This window comes from Sphaeramia orbicularis, chromosome 1 (assembly GCF_902148855.1).
Source record: "Sphaeramia orbicularis chromosome 1, fSphaOr1.1, whole genome shotgun sequence".
In the NCBI taxonomy this organism is placed as follows: domain Eukaryota; kingdom Metazoa; phylum Chordata; class Actinopteri; order Kurtiformes; family Apogonidae; genus Sphaeramia; species Sphaeramia orbicularis.
The window spans coordinates 2,352,309-2,368,453 of NC_043957.1; the positions used below are offsets into that span (position 1 = coordinate 2,352,309).

Below are 16,145 nucleotides of genomic sequence, written 5' to 3' on the forward strand. Positions count from 1 at the left end.
GTATTTTAACATTTTATTTATTTTTTTTTTACTTATTTACAGTCTGATGAGTAATTGTACATTTTTGTCCTGCGTACTCACATTGTACTAGTCTGTGTTCCGGTATTTTAAGTTTATATCTATACTTTTTTTAATAAATTGCATGTTTATAACCTTGTGCTACTTTTTAAGGTGACAATTTAACATCTGTCCAGGGACAGCAGATGAAAAATAACCATTGGGCAAATTCTGGTACATTTACAGCAATGTGAGTTCATGTTTAATGTCCCTATTAAATAAACCAATAATTAAAAAATAAAAATAGAATGGGGGATGAGTTCAGGCTGGAGGTTTTGTATCTATTTATGGGACTGATGTAGAAATGCATGATGAATGAATGAATGCTTATTTCAGTTATGTACAAAACACATACATATTAAAAAACAAACAAACATAAAATTAACACAATTGTTAACTGAAAAAGGAAGAAGCTGAAGCCAGAGGCTTATTTCTGCTTCTCCTATTCCCATCCTTTCTCCAACGCCACACCTGAAGTTACAGCAGATTAAACATTAACACAAATTAGTCTACATTCGGTTTCTTAAGTCACTTTGAAATCATATGACTTTCATAGCCCTTGAGAATTCGACAAGTTAAAGCTTTTTTGAAACTCGACAGTGAGCTACACAATTTCACTTCATCCTTCAGTTTGTTCCATAATTTGACACCAGTAACAGAAACACAGTGATATTTAACATTTGTTCTTACTGTACATGTTTCAGACACAAACATCCCTCTTAAATTATAATTCCCTTCTCTTAACTTTAAAATTTTCTGAATACAAACAAGAAGATTTTTACTTTTAGCACGAAACATAAATTCCATTGTTTTTAAATATACAATATCAAAAAATTGTAGTAAACCAGATTCTACAAAAAGTGAATGACTTGATTGAAGATAACCGGCTTTGTTTATGACTCTAATAGCTTTTTTTTGGAGTTTAATTATCGGGTCTATATTAGTTTTATACACATTACCCCATATTTCCACACAGTCTGACATATATGGCATTACAAATGAACAATACAATATATGCAAACATTTTTTGTTTAACAAATCTCGAGTTTTATAAAGAATCGCAACAGCCTTGGACATTTTACGTTTGATACATTCTATTTGTGGTTTCCAACAGAGTTTATGGTCAATGATCATGTTAAAAGTGATATTACTGTTACTTATTATTTAATGTAAAAAGCATATTTACTGTATTTAAGTCTTGTTTGTGCATGAAAGTGCTGTCACACTGTTGTTTTAACCAATAAAGATCCAGTGCTACTTTTTTTGCAGTTCCAAAATATTTTTTTCTCCGTTCAACTTTTCTTATTTTTAATTTATCACCATTTATTATAATATGATCTTCTTTATTCAGCATATTTTCAGTGAAAATCATATATTTTTTTTTGTTCTATTTAATTTGTTGATCATGTAGATGTTCGTAAAAGCTCAGATTAAAGTTGAGGATTATTCTATTAGAAACCGAGAAAACCGAAGAAAAGCGATTTTTGGAGTAAAATACATTGTGTCGAGGGCTTCAAAACTCATGTATCAAATATGATACGTTTGGCGTTACAGGATTCATTCACTGACCATGTAGATGTTCATTAAGCTTAGATTAAAGTTAATGGTTATTACATTAGAAATAGAAAAAAAACTGAAGACAACATGTTTCAGCAAACATATAAATAACTGAACATAAACCCACTGTCACTGATCCAACTCCATGGGTTTTACTGGTGAATCAATGTTGTAGAAGATGACGGTGTTTCCATGGTAACTACAGAGCCTCTGAACGTCCAAATGGGTCATATCTGATGACCATGAAAAGATGAAGAACTGTATTTTACACCAATTATTGACAGGGTTAGTGGATCAGAAGTTCTTACATATTTTTGGTCAGTAGATGCTTCTGGTCTGTGGTGGACGTTTGGGTCTTTATGGGTTAAGGCTTCACTTGATCATCCTCTGATTTTAGGACCGTCCACTGTGCGCACAAATGTTTATTCATTTCGTGCATTTTCTATCCTCTGTTGCTTTCTCTGCTGTTACCAGATATCTACTGAATAACTGATACATTGATGTTTTGTTTTGCTTTTCCCTGAGTGAAGAAACGTTGCAGCTTCTCTGCAGAGCTGACCCACTGCCAAGGCCTCCAACTCAGATTGGCATTCCCTTAGGCTAGCTTTTCTTTTTTCTTCTTTCCTAGAGTTTTTCTTTTCCAATTCCCCTCATTTCTACAGTTTGGGCTGTGTCTGTAAAAGGACAAATAAAACCACTGTCCATTAGGGTGGTCCGAATTTTTTTTTTTTTTTTTCCAGATTCTCTGGATTCGAACCCTGCATTTGGTTCCATATTTGGCCAAATTAGTTCGGTCCAAATTTTATGCAAATTAATTAATATGTAGAGAGGCAGACAGGTGCAGATGTCTCTATATACCATAACAGGACTATCCAAATGAATAAGGCAGATTAGAATAATTTGTAATTTTATTCTCAAAATCAAACTGACACTCGCATAAAAATGTTCCTTAGAAAGTCCAACAACCACTGTTGGTTTATTATTGAAATGACCAAAAATGTTCCTGTGTTCTTTGACAACTTGTTGCCAGTACTGTTTGTGATCTGCATTTGTTGTTCGGCTACAGTTGAAGTCTGGAATAAGCTCCGCCCCTCTGTCAGTGACATCACTGACAGCTTTAGTGGAATGCCCAGTTTTCTCCTCCTTCTGAAAGTCTGCATCATCAGCCCAGTCTACTGGAGGAACTGTTCAGAATGTTTGTGGCAGATCCAAAGGTTCAAACAAACGCATGGTGCTGGTGGAGACAAAAGCCCTGATCTGCTTCCCTTCACAATCTGATGGATGAAGGACATCCCAACGCTTTAGAGGAACCAAAGAACCTGCATTTAACATCATGGTGTCCACCATCAGCTGCTTCTGCTCTGGTGTCACACTGGAGTCACAGAATGGACCACAACCAGTTCTACACTCCAGTACCACAGATGTGGGCGGAGTTACTTCATCCATATATTTACTCCAGTACCACAGATGTGGGCGGAGTTACTTCATCCATATATTTACTCCAGTTCCACAGATGTGGGCGGAGTTACTTCATCCATATATTTACTCCAGTTCCACAGATGTGGGCGGAGTTACTTCATCCATATATTTACTCCAGTACCACAGATGTGGGCGGAGTTACTTCATCCATATATTTACTCCAGTTCCACAGATGTGGGCGGAGTTACTTCATCCATATATTTACTCCAGTTCCACAGATGTGGGCGGAGTTACTTCATCCATATATTTACTCCAGTACCACAGATGTGGGCGGAGTTACTTCATCCATATATTTACTCCAGTACCACAGATGTGGGCGGAGTTACTTCATCCATATATTTACTCCAGTACCACAGATGTGGGCGGAGTTACTTCATCCATATATTTACTCCAGTATCACAGATGTGGGTGGAGTTACTTCATCCATATATTTACTCCAGTACCACAGATGTGGGCGGAGTTACTTCATCCATATATTTACTCCAGTACCACAGATGTGGGCGGAGTTACTTCATCCATATATTTACTCCAGTACCACAGATGTGGGCGGAGTTACTTCATCCATATATTTACTCCAGTATCACAGATGTGGGTGGAGTTACTTCATCCATATATTTACTCCAGTATCACAGATGTGGGCGGAGTTACTTCATCCATATATTTACTCCAGTACCACAGATGTGGGCGGAGTTACTTCATCCATATATTTACTCCAGTACCACAGATGTGGGCGGAGTTACTTCATCCATATATTTACTCCAGTATCACAGATGTGGGCGGAGTTACTTCATCCATATATTTACTCCAGTATCACAGATGTGGGCGGAGTTACTTCATCCATATATTTACTCCAGTATCACAGATGTGGGCGGAGTTACTTCATCCATATATTTACTCCAGTATCACAGATGTGGGCGGAGTTACTTCATCCATATATTTACTCCAGTACCACAGATGTGGGCGGAGTTACTTCATCCATATATTTACTCCAGTTCCACAGATGTGGGCGGAGTTACTTCATCCATATATTTACTCCAGTATCACAGATGTGGGCGGAGTTACTTCATCCATATATTTACTCCAGTATCACAGATGTGGGCGGAGTTACTTCATCCATATATTTCCAGCTGAATCCCTCAAACTTTGCTTTTGATAGTCCTGCTCTTCTCTTACAGCTCAGCTCATCTTTGCTGAAAATGAACAATTAGTCCATTTCCAGGAAACTTCCAGCAACTTGTGCAACCTCTACAACATCTCCTTTTTCTTCCAATTTTTTTCCTAAATCATCTTTTGAATGAATAAACCTAATGCAGGGTTCTACTGGAGGTGATCTGAAACTGTATTTTTTACCATGACTGTTGGACCACCCTAGTGTCCATCAGATTTAAAACCTATTTTGTAAACTGCAAACTCAACCACAGGAGAGATGAATATGTGTTGTATCAGGAGGATTTTAACCTAAATCGCTTTAATATAAGTGGATTTCAGCGGATTCAATGCTTTAAAAAACGCAGAAAACCTGACTATACCACATAATGCATGTACATATTTATGTAGCTTTCACTAAAAAAGACATTTCAACACAGGCTTTGCTGGGTTTATCAAGATTCAGACAAACCTGACAAAGCAAGTGGTGAAAAGCACTGACTGCACAATTACTGTGGATTATTGAAGACGTACCCATGCACCTCATCGTGTGTGACAGGTTATTACTGTGGTACAGTGGAGATTCCTGTCTTTCATCGGCACCATGAAAAGAAAGCCCAGCTATGCGCAAAAATCCATATGTACACATTCTTGTCTTTCATTGCTATTAAGCTGGAATTTTCTGAGAAATGTAATGATGTTCTGTCAAACGTGAAGCTTTATTTGACCCTGTACCAGAGGTATGAACGCATTAACAACACAAATCTATAAATACATAAAACTAAACGGGGATGACGTCAAACAATTTCAATTAAAAAAAATAAAAAATAAAAAAAAAAGTAAAAAAATAAATAAAAGGCTGATTTTGGCTGATGTGATACAGAATCAGAGTGTGGAAACTGTGAAGGTAAGGTTAGAGAAAATGCAAAAATGTGCTGTAAAAAAGGCGCGATTAAGTTACGCTGAAAGCAAAAGCAGAGTCTGCCAAAGGTGTATTATTACCTAATATAAAAAGCAGGTTTAAGTGTGGGTTCCAGCTAAAATTGAGCATAAAATCTCCCTAGGATTTAGCCTGCCCATCACCTTTAGCACATCCTGGAAAGCAGCGATTTGGAAAGGGAGGAAAACGGCCAGGAGGAAGGAAAACCCTGGCAGTACGTTTATCTGATGGGCTCATAGCAGCCAGTGAAAACCAGCACAGCAACAAGAGTAGCAGAAAGACTGTTAGAGAAGCAGCCAGAGACGGAGGGAAGATGGAGGAGATTAGAGGAGACAGATAACAGGCGGATTAGCAACGGACAGATCAGGGGAAGGATGAATTAAAGGCTCATTTGTCAACCTTTGCCGGGGAGAATGTACACTTCATAATAATGTGTCTGCATGTGTTCAAGATGCTGATTTCAAAGTACGGTGTGCAGGGTAGAGACGGAAAATACAGATGTGGTCTTACCTATGCAGTAACAGAGCAGGACGGAGAGCAGCACTGACAGTCCAACTGCACTGAGGGCTGTACACCTGCACCAACACACACACACACACACCACAGGTTAATACAGATGTGTTTACACTGTCAATTATGGAACAGTCCAGCAGATGAATTAAAGAAAAGTGAAAACATAAATCAGTTTAACCCTCTGGTATCCCGTCCACCAAGGCCCTTACTAAGCACCAAGTGTGCCTTTTTCGCACACTCGTGGAATAATGTAAAAAAAAAAAATTCATTCAGTTTGTTTTTAATTCTTTTACACTTTTTTCTATTTCATTAACTTAAGCCGTAAATAAAAATACCAAATACTCAATAACTGTAACATTTTTTAACCCTTTAAATGCCGTGTTTGTAATGTAAACAAACCATTTTTTTGGATGCAAAAAACACACACAAAAAAAATTATTTTTTTCAGTATACTACATAAAAAGTGGATCACATATTTGATTTTTTCATCCTGGCATATGTCAATGATTAACTCCAACATTGGTTAATTTGCATTATTATTTTTGGTCAAATGTTCAAAAATACTAGCATCTGTCACCAAGTGTGCGTAAAATGCACACCTGTAAATCAAACTATTAAATATTATATATTGATTTATTTTTCTGCTCTAATTTGATTTTATTTTTGTAAATCAAGGTCAGTCCTAATCATCCAGATCAAATAATCATTCATTTTACAGTTTTTAACCCTTTAAACGATCTCTTTTCACCATGATGTCACTACATTTTTTGATGCGAAAAATACAAAATATGTTTGTTTTTTTTGGTTTTTCTTTCCAAAATACTACATAAAAACTGGATCACATTTATTTGATTTTTGCAGCCTGGCATTTGTCAGTGATTAACAGCAACATTAACAACGTTAATAAATTAATTTAGCCCCTCCCCTCTCAAATGAAGCCCAGATCTCAGTAAAAGCAGGATTTATGCCTTAAAGGCTTTGGATCCAAAACAGTGGTTCTAATGTTAGAAACTGTGCGTTTTATGCACACTTGGCAGACAGATGCTAGTCTGGTCCTTTTCTTTTGTTTACAATGTGCACATTTTAGTTGGTGGACATAATTTTAAAGCTCATGCAAAAATGAACAACTTTTGAATTCTAACCTTATTTAAATTGTGAAAAATAATATGAAGTTTTTTAAAACGAAGTGCAAAGTGTGTGTAAAAAGCACGACTGGATACCGGAGGGTTAAAGGCATATATATAATTTTTAAAATAAATGTAAGGGTAAGGAAAAGCAGTTTAACAGTGTTTAAACAAATCCAGATGAGTTGTGTGAAATAATAATAATAATAATAATAATAATAATAATAATAATAATAATAATAATGAGTACAAATCATTATCATAATCATCATTATAACCCCCTTCAATGCATTAAAAAAAAGAAAAAAGAAAAAAAATAACTTCTCAAATCTAGAGCTGTAACTTATTTCCACCTCTTCAGCTGTTGTATTCATATGCAGCAATTAAACAGCTTTTATGCATAGGTTCACACTGTACTGGCTGGGGTTAAATAAAGAAACCAAGGCTCAGTTTAATACACAAAACATCTGCAATAGTGTGGAAAAAACATGATTTATACTGTATGAAATTATGATTAAACCAAGGCACACTCTTGTGCTCTCTCTAACTGGAGTGTTTTTATTCTATAAACCTAAAAACCACCTGAAGGTAGGGAGTGTGAATCTTCACTGGCCTCACAAATCATTTGCAGCTGAATGCATCAATATTCTATTATTACCGCACATCCATTGGTAGGAGCAGTGAATTGAATCTGAAGAGCTTACAAAAATCAGACTACAACTAACTAGGATATAAACAGCCTCATCTTTACAATAACAGCGTCTGAGTGACTCGCCACAGGATGGAAAACTACAAAAACAAGCCATAAAACCCTCTGCAGTGCATTGAACTAGACATGTCAAGATTCACTGGTTTCATTTGTTATAAAACGGTGGATGTTCTACAGCTGCCGTGCCCCCTGACCACCTCCTGTCAGCTGAGGAAATATGAAAACGTTCTGGTAACTGGTTCTAACACACTGGCTTTGGTTAGAAATGACACATAATCATGGTTTGTAGAAACACAGTGGACTGGATTTACAGACACCATCATTACTGAGAGTGTGAATGTTTGATGCTCCATCCAGAGGTCCATAATTCTGCTAATGGGTAGACCTGGACTCTGTGTGGATAAGGTTTTACCCTCCTAAACAAATGGACCCCTAACTCAGACTGGAGCGAGTTTTTCTACATAAATAAAACCATGCACATACTGCATTTACTTAAAAACACAGGACCAATGTCCCTGTATCTCAGCATCATGTTCTATCAAGAATCAATCCCCAGTTGAATTTGTGAGGTTGTCAGGTTCTGTCTCTGTGTTAGAGTCCTGTGTTCTGGATACAGGAGATCAATCTGACAATAGAAGTGGGTGGTACTTTCACTGGAGGAGAACTCAACTCATTCAACCAAAGTCCATATATGACTTCTATCAGTGATCAGTAGGAACTATACTGATATCTCTAAGCATTTCCATGTTATAAACCATCAAAATATGGACCGTTCTAAAGAAAGGCACATTTTTAATATTTAAAAAAGTCATAAAAAATTCCAAAATACAAATATCTGAGAACTGTGGAAGAGGTTGTAGATATTGTCCTAAGGAAGCTACATAAGTAACTGGAAATAATTACGACCCGCAGCTTTGGAGAGGAAGATAATTGAAATGTAGACATTGGTGACCTTGAGTTTAACCCTTCAGGATCACACGTTATGAACCCAAATGAAAGTCCATATATACGTCCTATCAGTGCTCAATAGTAACTATACTGACATCTCTAAGCATTTCCATGTTATAAACCATGAAAACATGGCCCTTACAGACTGTATTCAAAACCTGAAACAGCGACAAAAACAAAGCAAAAAAGGAATAACAGAAAAAGCAAAGGATGGATGGGCTATTAATAATATGAGTTCCAAACAGTGACATTATTATTATTGTTTATAAATGTTGAAAATATCAATAAAAATTAAAGTAATTAAAAATATAATTATACGTCCCATTGTAAGTAAAGGCAAATATGCACTATTTCAAAAAAATTGTCAAAAATTCAAAATCCAAATCTCTCCAAACTGTGAATAGATTTTGTAGCCATTGTCCCAAGGAAGATACATATACAATTTGAAATGAACCGAACCAGTAGTTTTGTCAGAAAAGATGTTTGAAGAAATGGCTGACAAAGATGACGGTGGTGAAGGCGCCGTTACATTCTTTACACTGTTTCCCAGTCAGCGTATCTGTTGGTAACTGGATTTTCGTTTCAGAAACAAAAGAAAAACTAGTGGTTAATTGATTTGCGTTTTAAAGTATCAGAATTAAAATTGAATTTCAAGGCGTTTTTCTTTTTCTGTGTCAAAACAGATAAACCAAATTTAAAAAAATGGACAGACTTTTGTTTTCTCTTTCTAATAACAAAAAAAGAAAGCTACTACCTGACAGAAATAGAAAAACGGACCAAAAATGCCTGTTCTTTTTTTTTTTTCATTTTCTGAGACCAGATGTTGAAAAAATAAAGGAAGGCCCGCACAACCTGTAAGCTCCCAAAGGTTGTGCGGACCTTCCTTTATTTTTTCATGTTCGACTTTTTGGGATCCTGCACACCTTTAATTTTGGATGTGCGTGTCGTTTACCTTTTTTCTGAGACCAGATGTTGTCATTTTCAAGGAAAGAGCGTAAATGCCTAGGTCACAAAGATTCTCACGAACGATGGCTTTGTACGAATCTTCCAGTTCGTATGAAATCTGAAGTTTGCAGACATTCATTTGTACAAACCCCATCGTTCATAAGAATCTTTGGCACTTTTTCCTTGAATATGACAACATCTGGTCTCAGAAAATGAAAAAAAACAGGTGTTTTTGGTCCATTTTTCTATTTCTGTCAGGTAGTAACTTTCTTTTTTGTTATTTGAAAGAGGAAATGAAAATCAATCCGTTTTTTAGAATTTGGTTTATCTGTTTTGACACAGAAAAAGAAAAACACCTTGAAACTTGATTTTAATTTGTCTATTTTAAAGCACAAATCTAATTAACCACTAGTTTTTCTTTTGTTTCTGAAAAGAAAATCCAATTACCTGAAGATCCACTGAGCGTTTCCCTTTAAGAAACAAAAGGATGAGGTAACACGTGCATCAGTCAGCTGCTCTCTGCTCAGAGTATGCCCTGCAGTACAAAACCTTCCTATCATATGTAAAAATACTCTTTAGAGCCAATCAGAATGTAGCGTCTCTGTGTTGGCTGCTGCTTTTATGACTCCATTAATCACAGAGATGCAGAGAAGGTCTGGACATAAATCTAAGCTTCAGAACCTCCTGTCCATTATGTCGCAGATGCTCCATCAGTGCAGCAGCAGAGCCTGTGTTTGTTTGCAGTTTGCGATCTAGCGGTCCTCCATAAATTAAGATGTCGAACTAATCGAGCAGCTGCGTGAAGTAGACGCCTCTTTATGGACGGAGGGGACAGTTTCCAAAGATCCCGTCACTTCTGGCTTTCAATAGCTGCGGTTCTGTATCTGTGATCGTCATCCTAAGGCTATAGTTGAAATAAAATGCACTGTAATCACTCAAATAAATTAAATAGTTATTTGCATATTCAGCATGGACACCAAATCCCCACTCTACAGGATGTTTGATTTAATAGCTTCACTATATATATTTTTTTTTTCATCCTTCTAGAGAATCTATGCTTTTTCAGACTTTCAGACAGTTGGGTGCATTTTTTTTTTTCTTCTTCTTTTACAAAATTAGACTAGCTGGAGGTGTCACTTTCTGAAAGTGGAAGTGTAAAAGTCTGAAAAACCACTAGATCAGGGCAGAGGGTGCTGCTCAAATCAATGCTCTGCAATAAGTCACACAGTGCTCTCTCTTATACATGGCTGCTGGCTTGTTTAGTTGTGAGGAGAGACAAGGCAGAAGGACCGGGAGGGAGGATGGAGGAGATAAGAAGGAGGGAGTGAAGAAAGACGCAGGGAAATAGGGAATACAAGCGTACAGTGAAGAAAGTCCAATCTAAATGGGAAAAGGAGCCAAAGGCAGGGGAGACATACATGAAAGAAGACATCTGTACCAGGAGAAAAAAGGCTGAAAAAGAAGTTATGCAAGTGTGCGCACCGGCATTTTGTGCATATTGTACCTCACAAACCCCATGGATATGAAACAGAGTGGACTGACTGGGATTTTTTTTCCACAGACACGCCGTTGCCAAAGCATGATCAGTTTTAGAGAATATTACATTACATCCACCGGGGGGGTAGTGCTGTGTAAAACGATCTGATCTCCTCTCTTTGTACAAGCCCCGAAAAAAAAACATGTTCCAAAAGAATTATTGCCCAAGAATTAGGAAAGACCCATGAGAGATCCTTGAGAGATCTTTGTGCTTACAAGGTTGTCAAAAGGTTCTTGGAACAGTTCTATCAATGATTTCTTTTTTCGTTGTAAAACCGCAGCTTTCAGAGGAGTCAGAATGTAAGGAAATCTACAGCGTATCTGGTTGTACTTTGTGTTATTTCCTTGCTTTAATTTAACACTAAGCCTTCAGGAAACACCGAGTGACAACGCTTTGATGAACACCTTCAGACTTAGACTGGAACCTGGAGTCTATAGAGGGTCTTGGAAGCAGATCAGTGCAGATCAGCAGCCAAGGAATCGCTCACAGACACTTCAAAATTAAAGTTATTCCAACACGGCAAATAATTGATTCCTGTAAACTGACACTTTGGCTGATAAACGAGCAGCTGCCGATGCAATTATGTTACAAGTATAGAGCGAAAGACAAGCCAGAAACAGGGAGGGATTTGCATTTAGTGATAATAACCATAAGGCGGTATGAATTACTCTGGTAACGAGTCTCACCTCCATGAGCAGTACTTGGAGGATTTCTTGAATTTGAAGGCAGAGCGGGACAGGGTATTCCTTGGCAACGGCCTGGTGGGCGGAGAATACACTGATCCTGTTGCCATAGTGTATCCAGGAGTCGCCGTGGAGAAGAGGGGGGTGGTGCCTGTACCTGTCTTAAAGAGGAAGTGCCTGGAAGAAACAAATGAGACACAAAGGAAGTCGGAATTAGCTCTGAGGTACAAACAAAGTCCATTTCCATCCTGGTGGTAACTGCGCGTTTTATAAATCATACCTGCAAGTTCTATACGAAAATATCAACACCAGACACTTTTGATATTATTTTGATTGGGCATAGTGATGACCACAGTCACAGCATGGAAATACAACCAGAGTGCATGAGTTTGTTATTCGCTTTGCTTTGCGTGTTTGCGTGCGTGTTTGTTGGTTTGTTAGCAAGATAACTCAAAAAGTTATGGACGGATTTTCATGAAATTCTCAGGAAATGTTGATAGTGGCACAAGGAAGAATGATTAAATTTTGGTAGTGATCGGGGGGGCGCAGATGTGTCTTGGAAGAGGTCTGCGCTCTCCGAGTGCTTTTCTTCTTTCATTTGGAATCCCTTACTAGCATATGTTCAGGCCCAGTTAACCACACTTGATCATTTCATATTAGTTGACCTGAGTTGGTGATTATTTGAAGTGGCTACTGACACACAACTGTGGCACGAAATATCAGTTTGTCTATGACCACAGAACCGATCAGTGCCCTCATTATATCAAGCCTAGACTGGTAACTTCTTACATCCCGAAAAGTACCAAGGCAATCACATCGCAAATAGGTCAGACTCAGGGATAATGGAGGTTTAGCTCAGTCAGTAACTCAGCGGTTCTCAACCTTTTTTGGCTCATGGCCTCATTTTAACATCACAGATTTCTGGTGACCCCAGATATTCAAAACGGAGACATTTTTTTTGTGCTAAAATTAATTCATTTTTGATTATGTAATAGTTTGCTAGAATATGTTGCAAATAAACGTTCATTTTAGATCACAATTAGGCTATATAATGTACATTTTTATAAGTAAATTTTAATTTTCAACATTTTTTTTTATCAATTACTAGAAATTTCAGGTGACCCCATTTGAATTCCTGGCGACCCCACGGTTGAAAAACACTGCAGTAATGTTTCAGACTGCAATGCGGAAGCCTCAGGTTTGATTCCCGGTTGGCAAGGGTGCCAAGCAGGTAAAATCCAACACTGATATAAATCAGCCACAGAGACAACATTCAGAGTACAGAATTCAGACCACAGTGCTCAATACACAACTGACACAGAACTGAGAAGTCACACGTCTAACATGTAGCTCCGCCCACCTTCTCCAGCCTCAATCTCACTGACTGTACAGAGCAAAGAACTCCACAGAACAACAGTTACTATTCTAAACTATATGCTATCACTCATTTGTTGGTTCTTCCATATATCACCACAGTACTGTGGCAACAAGAGGTGAATGAGTTCATGGAACAGTGTCCATGATTGGCTCTAGTACAAATGCTAACATTTGATTGGCTCTGTGGCAATGGAAAAAAACATATTTTGTGCCACAGTACTGTGGCAGTAGACACTGCCTTATTTATGTTAACTTTACACAGTCCCACAATCCTCTGGAGAACTAAGTGATTCAGAAAATGAATGAATGAATGAATGAATGAATGACTATTACAGAGTTTATATGGAGTGCACACATTTAACACTGTAGAATATGTATCTGCTGTATTAGAATAGAATAGAATAGAATAGAATAGAATAGAATAGAATAGAATAGAATAGAATAGAATAGATCTTTATTGTCACTGTCACAGGGACAATGAACATTCGTTTAGCAGCAAAAACAATTACTGCAAAAAAAGGACTAAAAATATCACACAAAATACTGAAAAATGTTGGCAATGTACAGAAGCTACAGGATAAAAAAGTATACGTTTCAAGTTCTAGGTTCTTACTTTCACTTTTGTTTTCAACTTTCTCCTATGATAGACTCATAATTATCAGTTACCAAGGTGAGAAAAAAACAGAAAAGCTACAGTCCATAATTAACACCTATCTGTGGTTCTACAACAATGTGTATACAGCTAACATCACTGGTTGCACCTTTGATTGTCTACAGTTTGTGTGAGGTGTCAAAAATACATTTAACAGGAAGTGTGACATCGTTTTTCTAAATGCACCTTTAACTCTTCAGTGCATGAGTGTCTGAACCATCCGCTCTTCCAAAAATGGGTCAAAATGGACCCGTGTTAAAATCAATGTGTTTATGCCACATGTCATTTTGTCCTGTTAAAAATAATCATTTGTATTATATTTTAGTCCACAAAATAGTTATTTCATGTTTTATTAATTAATTAATTAATTAATTTATTTATTTATTTTTAGTTTTAACCATTTTAATGTTTTTTTGTATATGTACTGTATATTTTGAAAATGTGAAAAGCAAAGTATATATAGTATTTAGTTTGTAAGTGAGTGAGTCCTTTGGTTTTGCTGTAGAATGAATTGAAGGTTAACCATTTATTGGGCAAGAGACTATTTTTGGTAATTTCCACAAACATTAAATATGGGGTCAATCCTGTGCCTCAGTCAGGTCCAGAGGCTGGTTGATTTTTATAACATTAAACAGTGATTCCGAGAGATTTTATAGACATTTTGAAGTTGTAAATAGTGAATACGAGTGATTTTTGTCCGTTTATGACCTTAGAACAGTTGTTTTATTGCATGTGTTTACTTTTTAACAAGTGCTGCTCAGATGTTTTATGGCAAGAGGAGGGAGACTGGTGTCACGCCAACCGACGAGGAGGTAGATGATGATGTCCAGTAACTCACAAAGGTTGAAATTTTGAATTTCAGAGTATTTCAATGAGTGTCCTATAAAGGGTTAAGATAGCATTCCACTGAATATGAATGCAGGTCATTTTCAACCACCTATGGAAGCTTGGGGTAGCAATACAAATCTAGAATTTCATAAAATCTATAAAAGGTAAGTTAAAAATGCAAACGACACGATGCCAATGACCTGAAATATGAAATAATAATAATTTTTCATTACAATGTAATTGCATGAAAACAACCTCACCAGGTCTTTTTTGACCCACTTATGCATCTAAGGGGTTAATTCAAGAATAATCAACTTCTATCAGCAAATTAGAATTGACTCTGCTATGATAATATCTATTCAGATTATCTGTGCATACTGTATCTGACCCTATTAAATGATGCTGAAATACATAAATAAACCTTTACCAATAACCAGAGTGGGCATACGGGATGAGAGCATTAGTTTCTGCATAAACCCACAACACAAGCTGTTGCGTTTCAGATTAAAAGTCTTGATTTGTCACTGGTGCGTTACATATTCCCAAATAAGCTTTGACTGCAGAGGTTGCATCTCTGTAGAGAATGTAAAAATATAGATAATAGGAATGTGTGTTCCTTGAAAAGCCAAACAGTTCCTCTTGATTCCCAGAAATTAGTGGATTTTCACTGCTATTTTCACAGTGGAGAACAGCACTGGCACATACATGTATGCCTGTGGTAATTACCAAGGTCACAATGTTGAATTAATGACAGAGCCACAGCTAACGAGCATCTGTAATTACAATTAGAGTGCTCTCTAACAAGGCTGTGTGATTAACAATTTGAACCTATTATAACAAGGACCCTTCAATTAATACCTGCCTCCAGGCAAGATGTGAAGACGCAGATAGAAGCGAGAGGAGGCAGTGAAGGCAGCAGAGGAAGGAGGGATGAGAACAGAGGCGAAGGCAGAGCATCAGTAATGACACCACCAAGGCAGCCTTTTATTTACAACTGGGAAGCAGTGGGAACGGATGTTTTCATGTGTCCACCAAAAGAAAATGAATGTGAATCAGGTGTGGATCCATGAACTGGTTTGACTTCACTGTGTCGTGGAACAGGCCGACGTTTCTAATATTTTGTGACAAACCATTAAAATTCAGTTTAAAAACAACCTTAAATATACAGAATTTTAGAACATTTGTGCCAAAAGGAAGACTCCTGACCATTTTTACCACCATGGTACTTAATATTATCTAGAACAGGTACCCACTGATTGCATTTTATAGCATTTCCTGTATTTATTTGACTTATATTCACATATTTTGCAAAGAACCAGATATACTGAAGACGTATAGCAACTGTCTGTTAGACGTATCGTTATCCTCATAGCATAATTGCTTAAGTCGTACACAAAAGTATTTGGACACGTTGAATTCAGGTGGTTTGTTTTTTTTTCTAACAGGGGTCTGGGATACAAAACAATAACGACAAAGGACATAATATAATTTCATATTGGGATAAATATCATATTGATTATTAATATTGGTGTTTTTTTTTTTTTAATCTCAAATCAGCATTAACAGGATATCTTACAGCTGTAGACATGATGTGTCCCAATATTTATGTCCATATAGTTTATAAACATCAATATTTCCTTTAACCCTTTC

General features: G+C 36.9%; 1 protein-coding gene across 1 annotated transcript in view; it reads right to left on the minus strand.

Annotated features, from left to right (window-relative positions):
* tenm3 (teneurin transmembrane protein 3) overlaps nucleotides 1–16,145 on the minus strand; it is a 776,142-nt gene that overhangs the window by 329,503 nt on the left and 430,494 nt on the right. Inside the window, exons 9-10 of the mRNA XM_030128911.1 lie at nucleotides 11,642–11,815; nucleotides 5,690–5,754 (exon numbers count right to left, since the gene is read on the minus strand). Coding sequence (XP_029984771.1) covers nucleotides 5,690–5,754; nucleotides 11,642–11,815 — 239 coding nt within the window. The remainder of the gene's footprint in view (nucleotides 1–5,689; nucleotides 5,755–11,641; nucleotides 11,816–16,145) is intronic.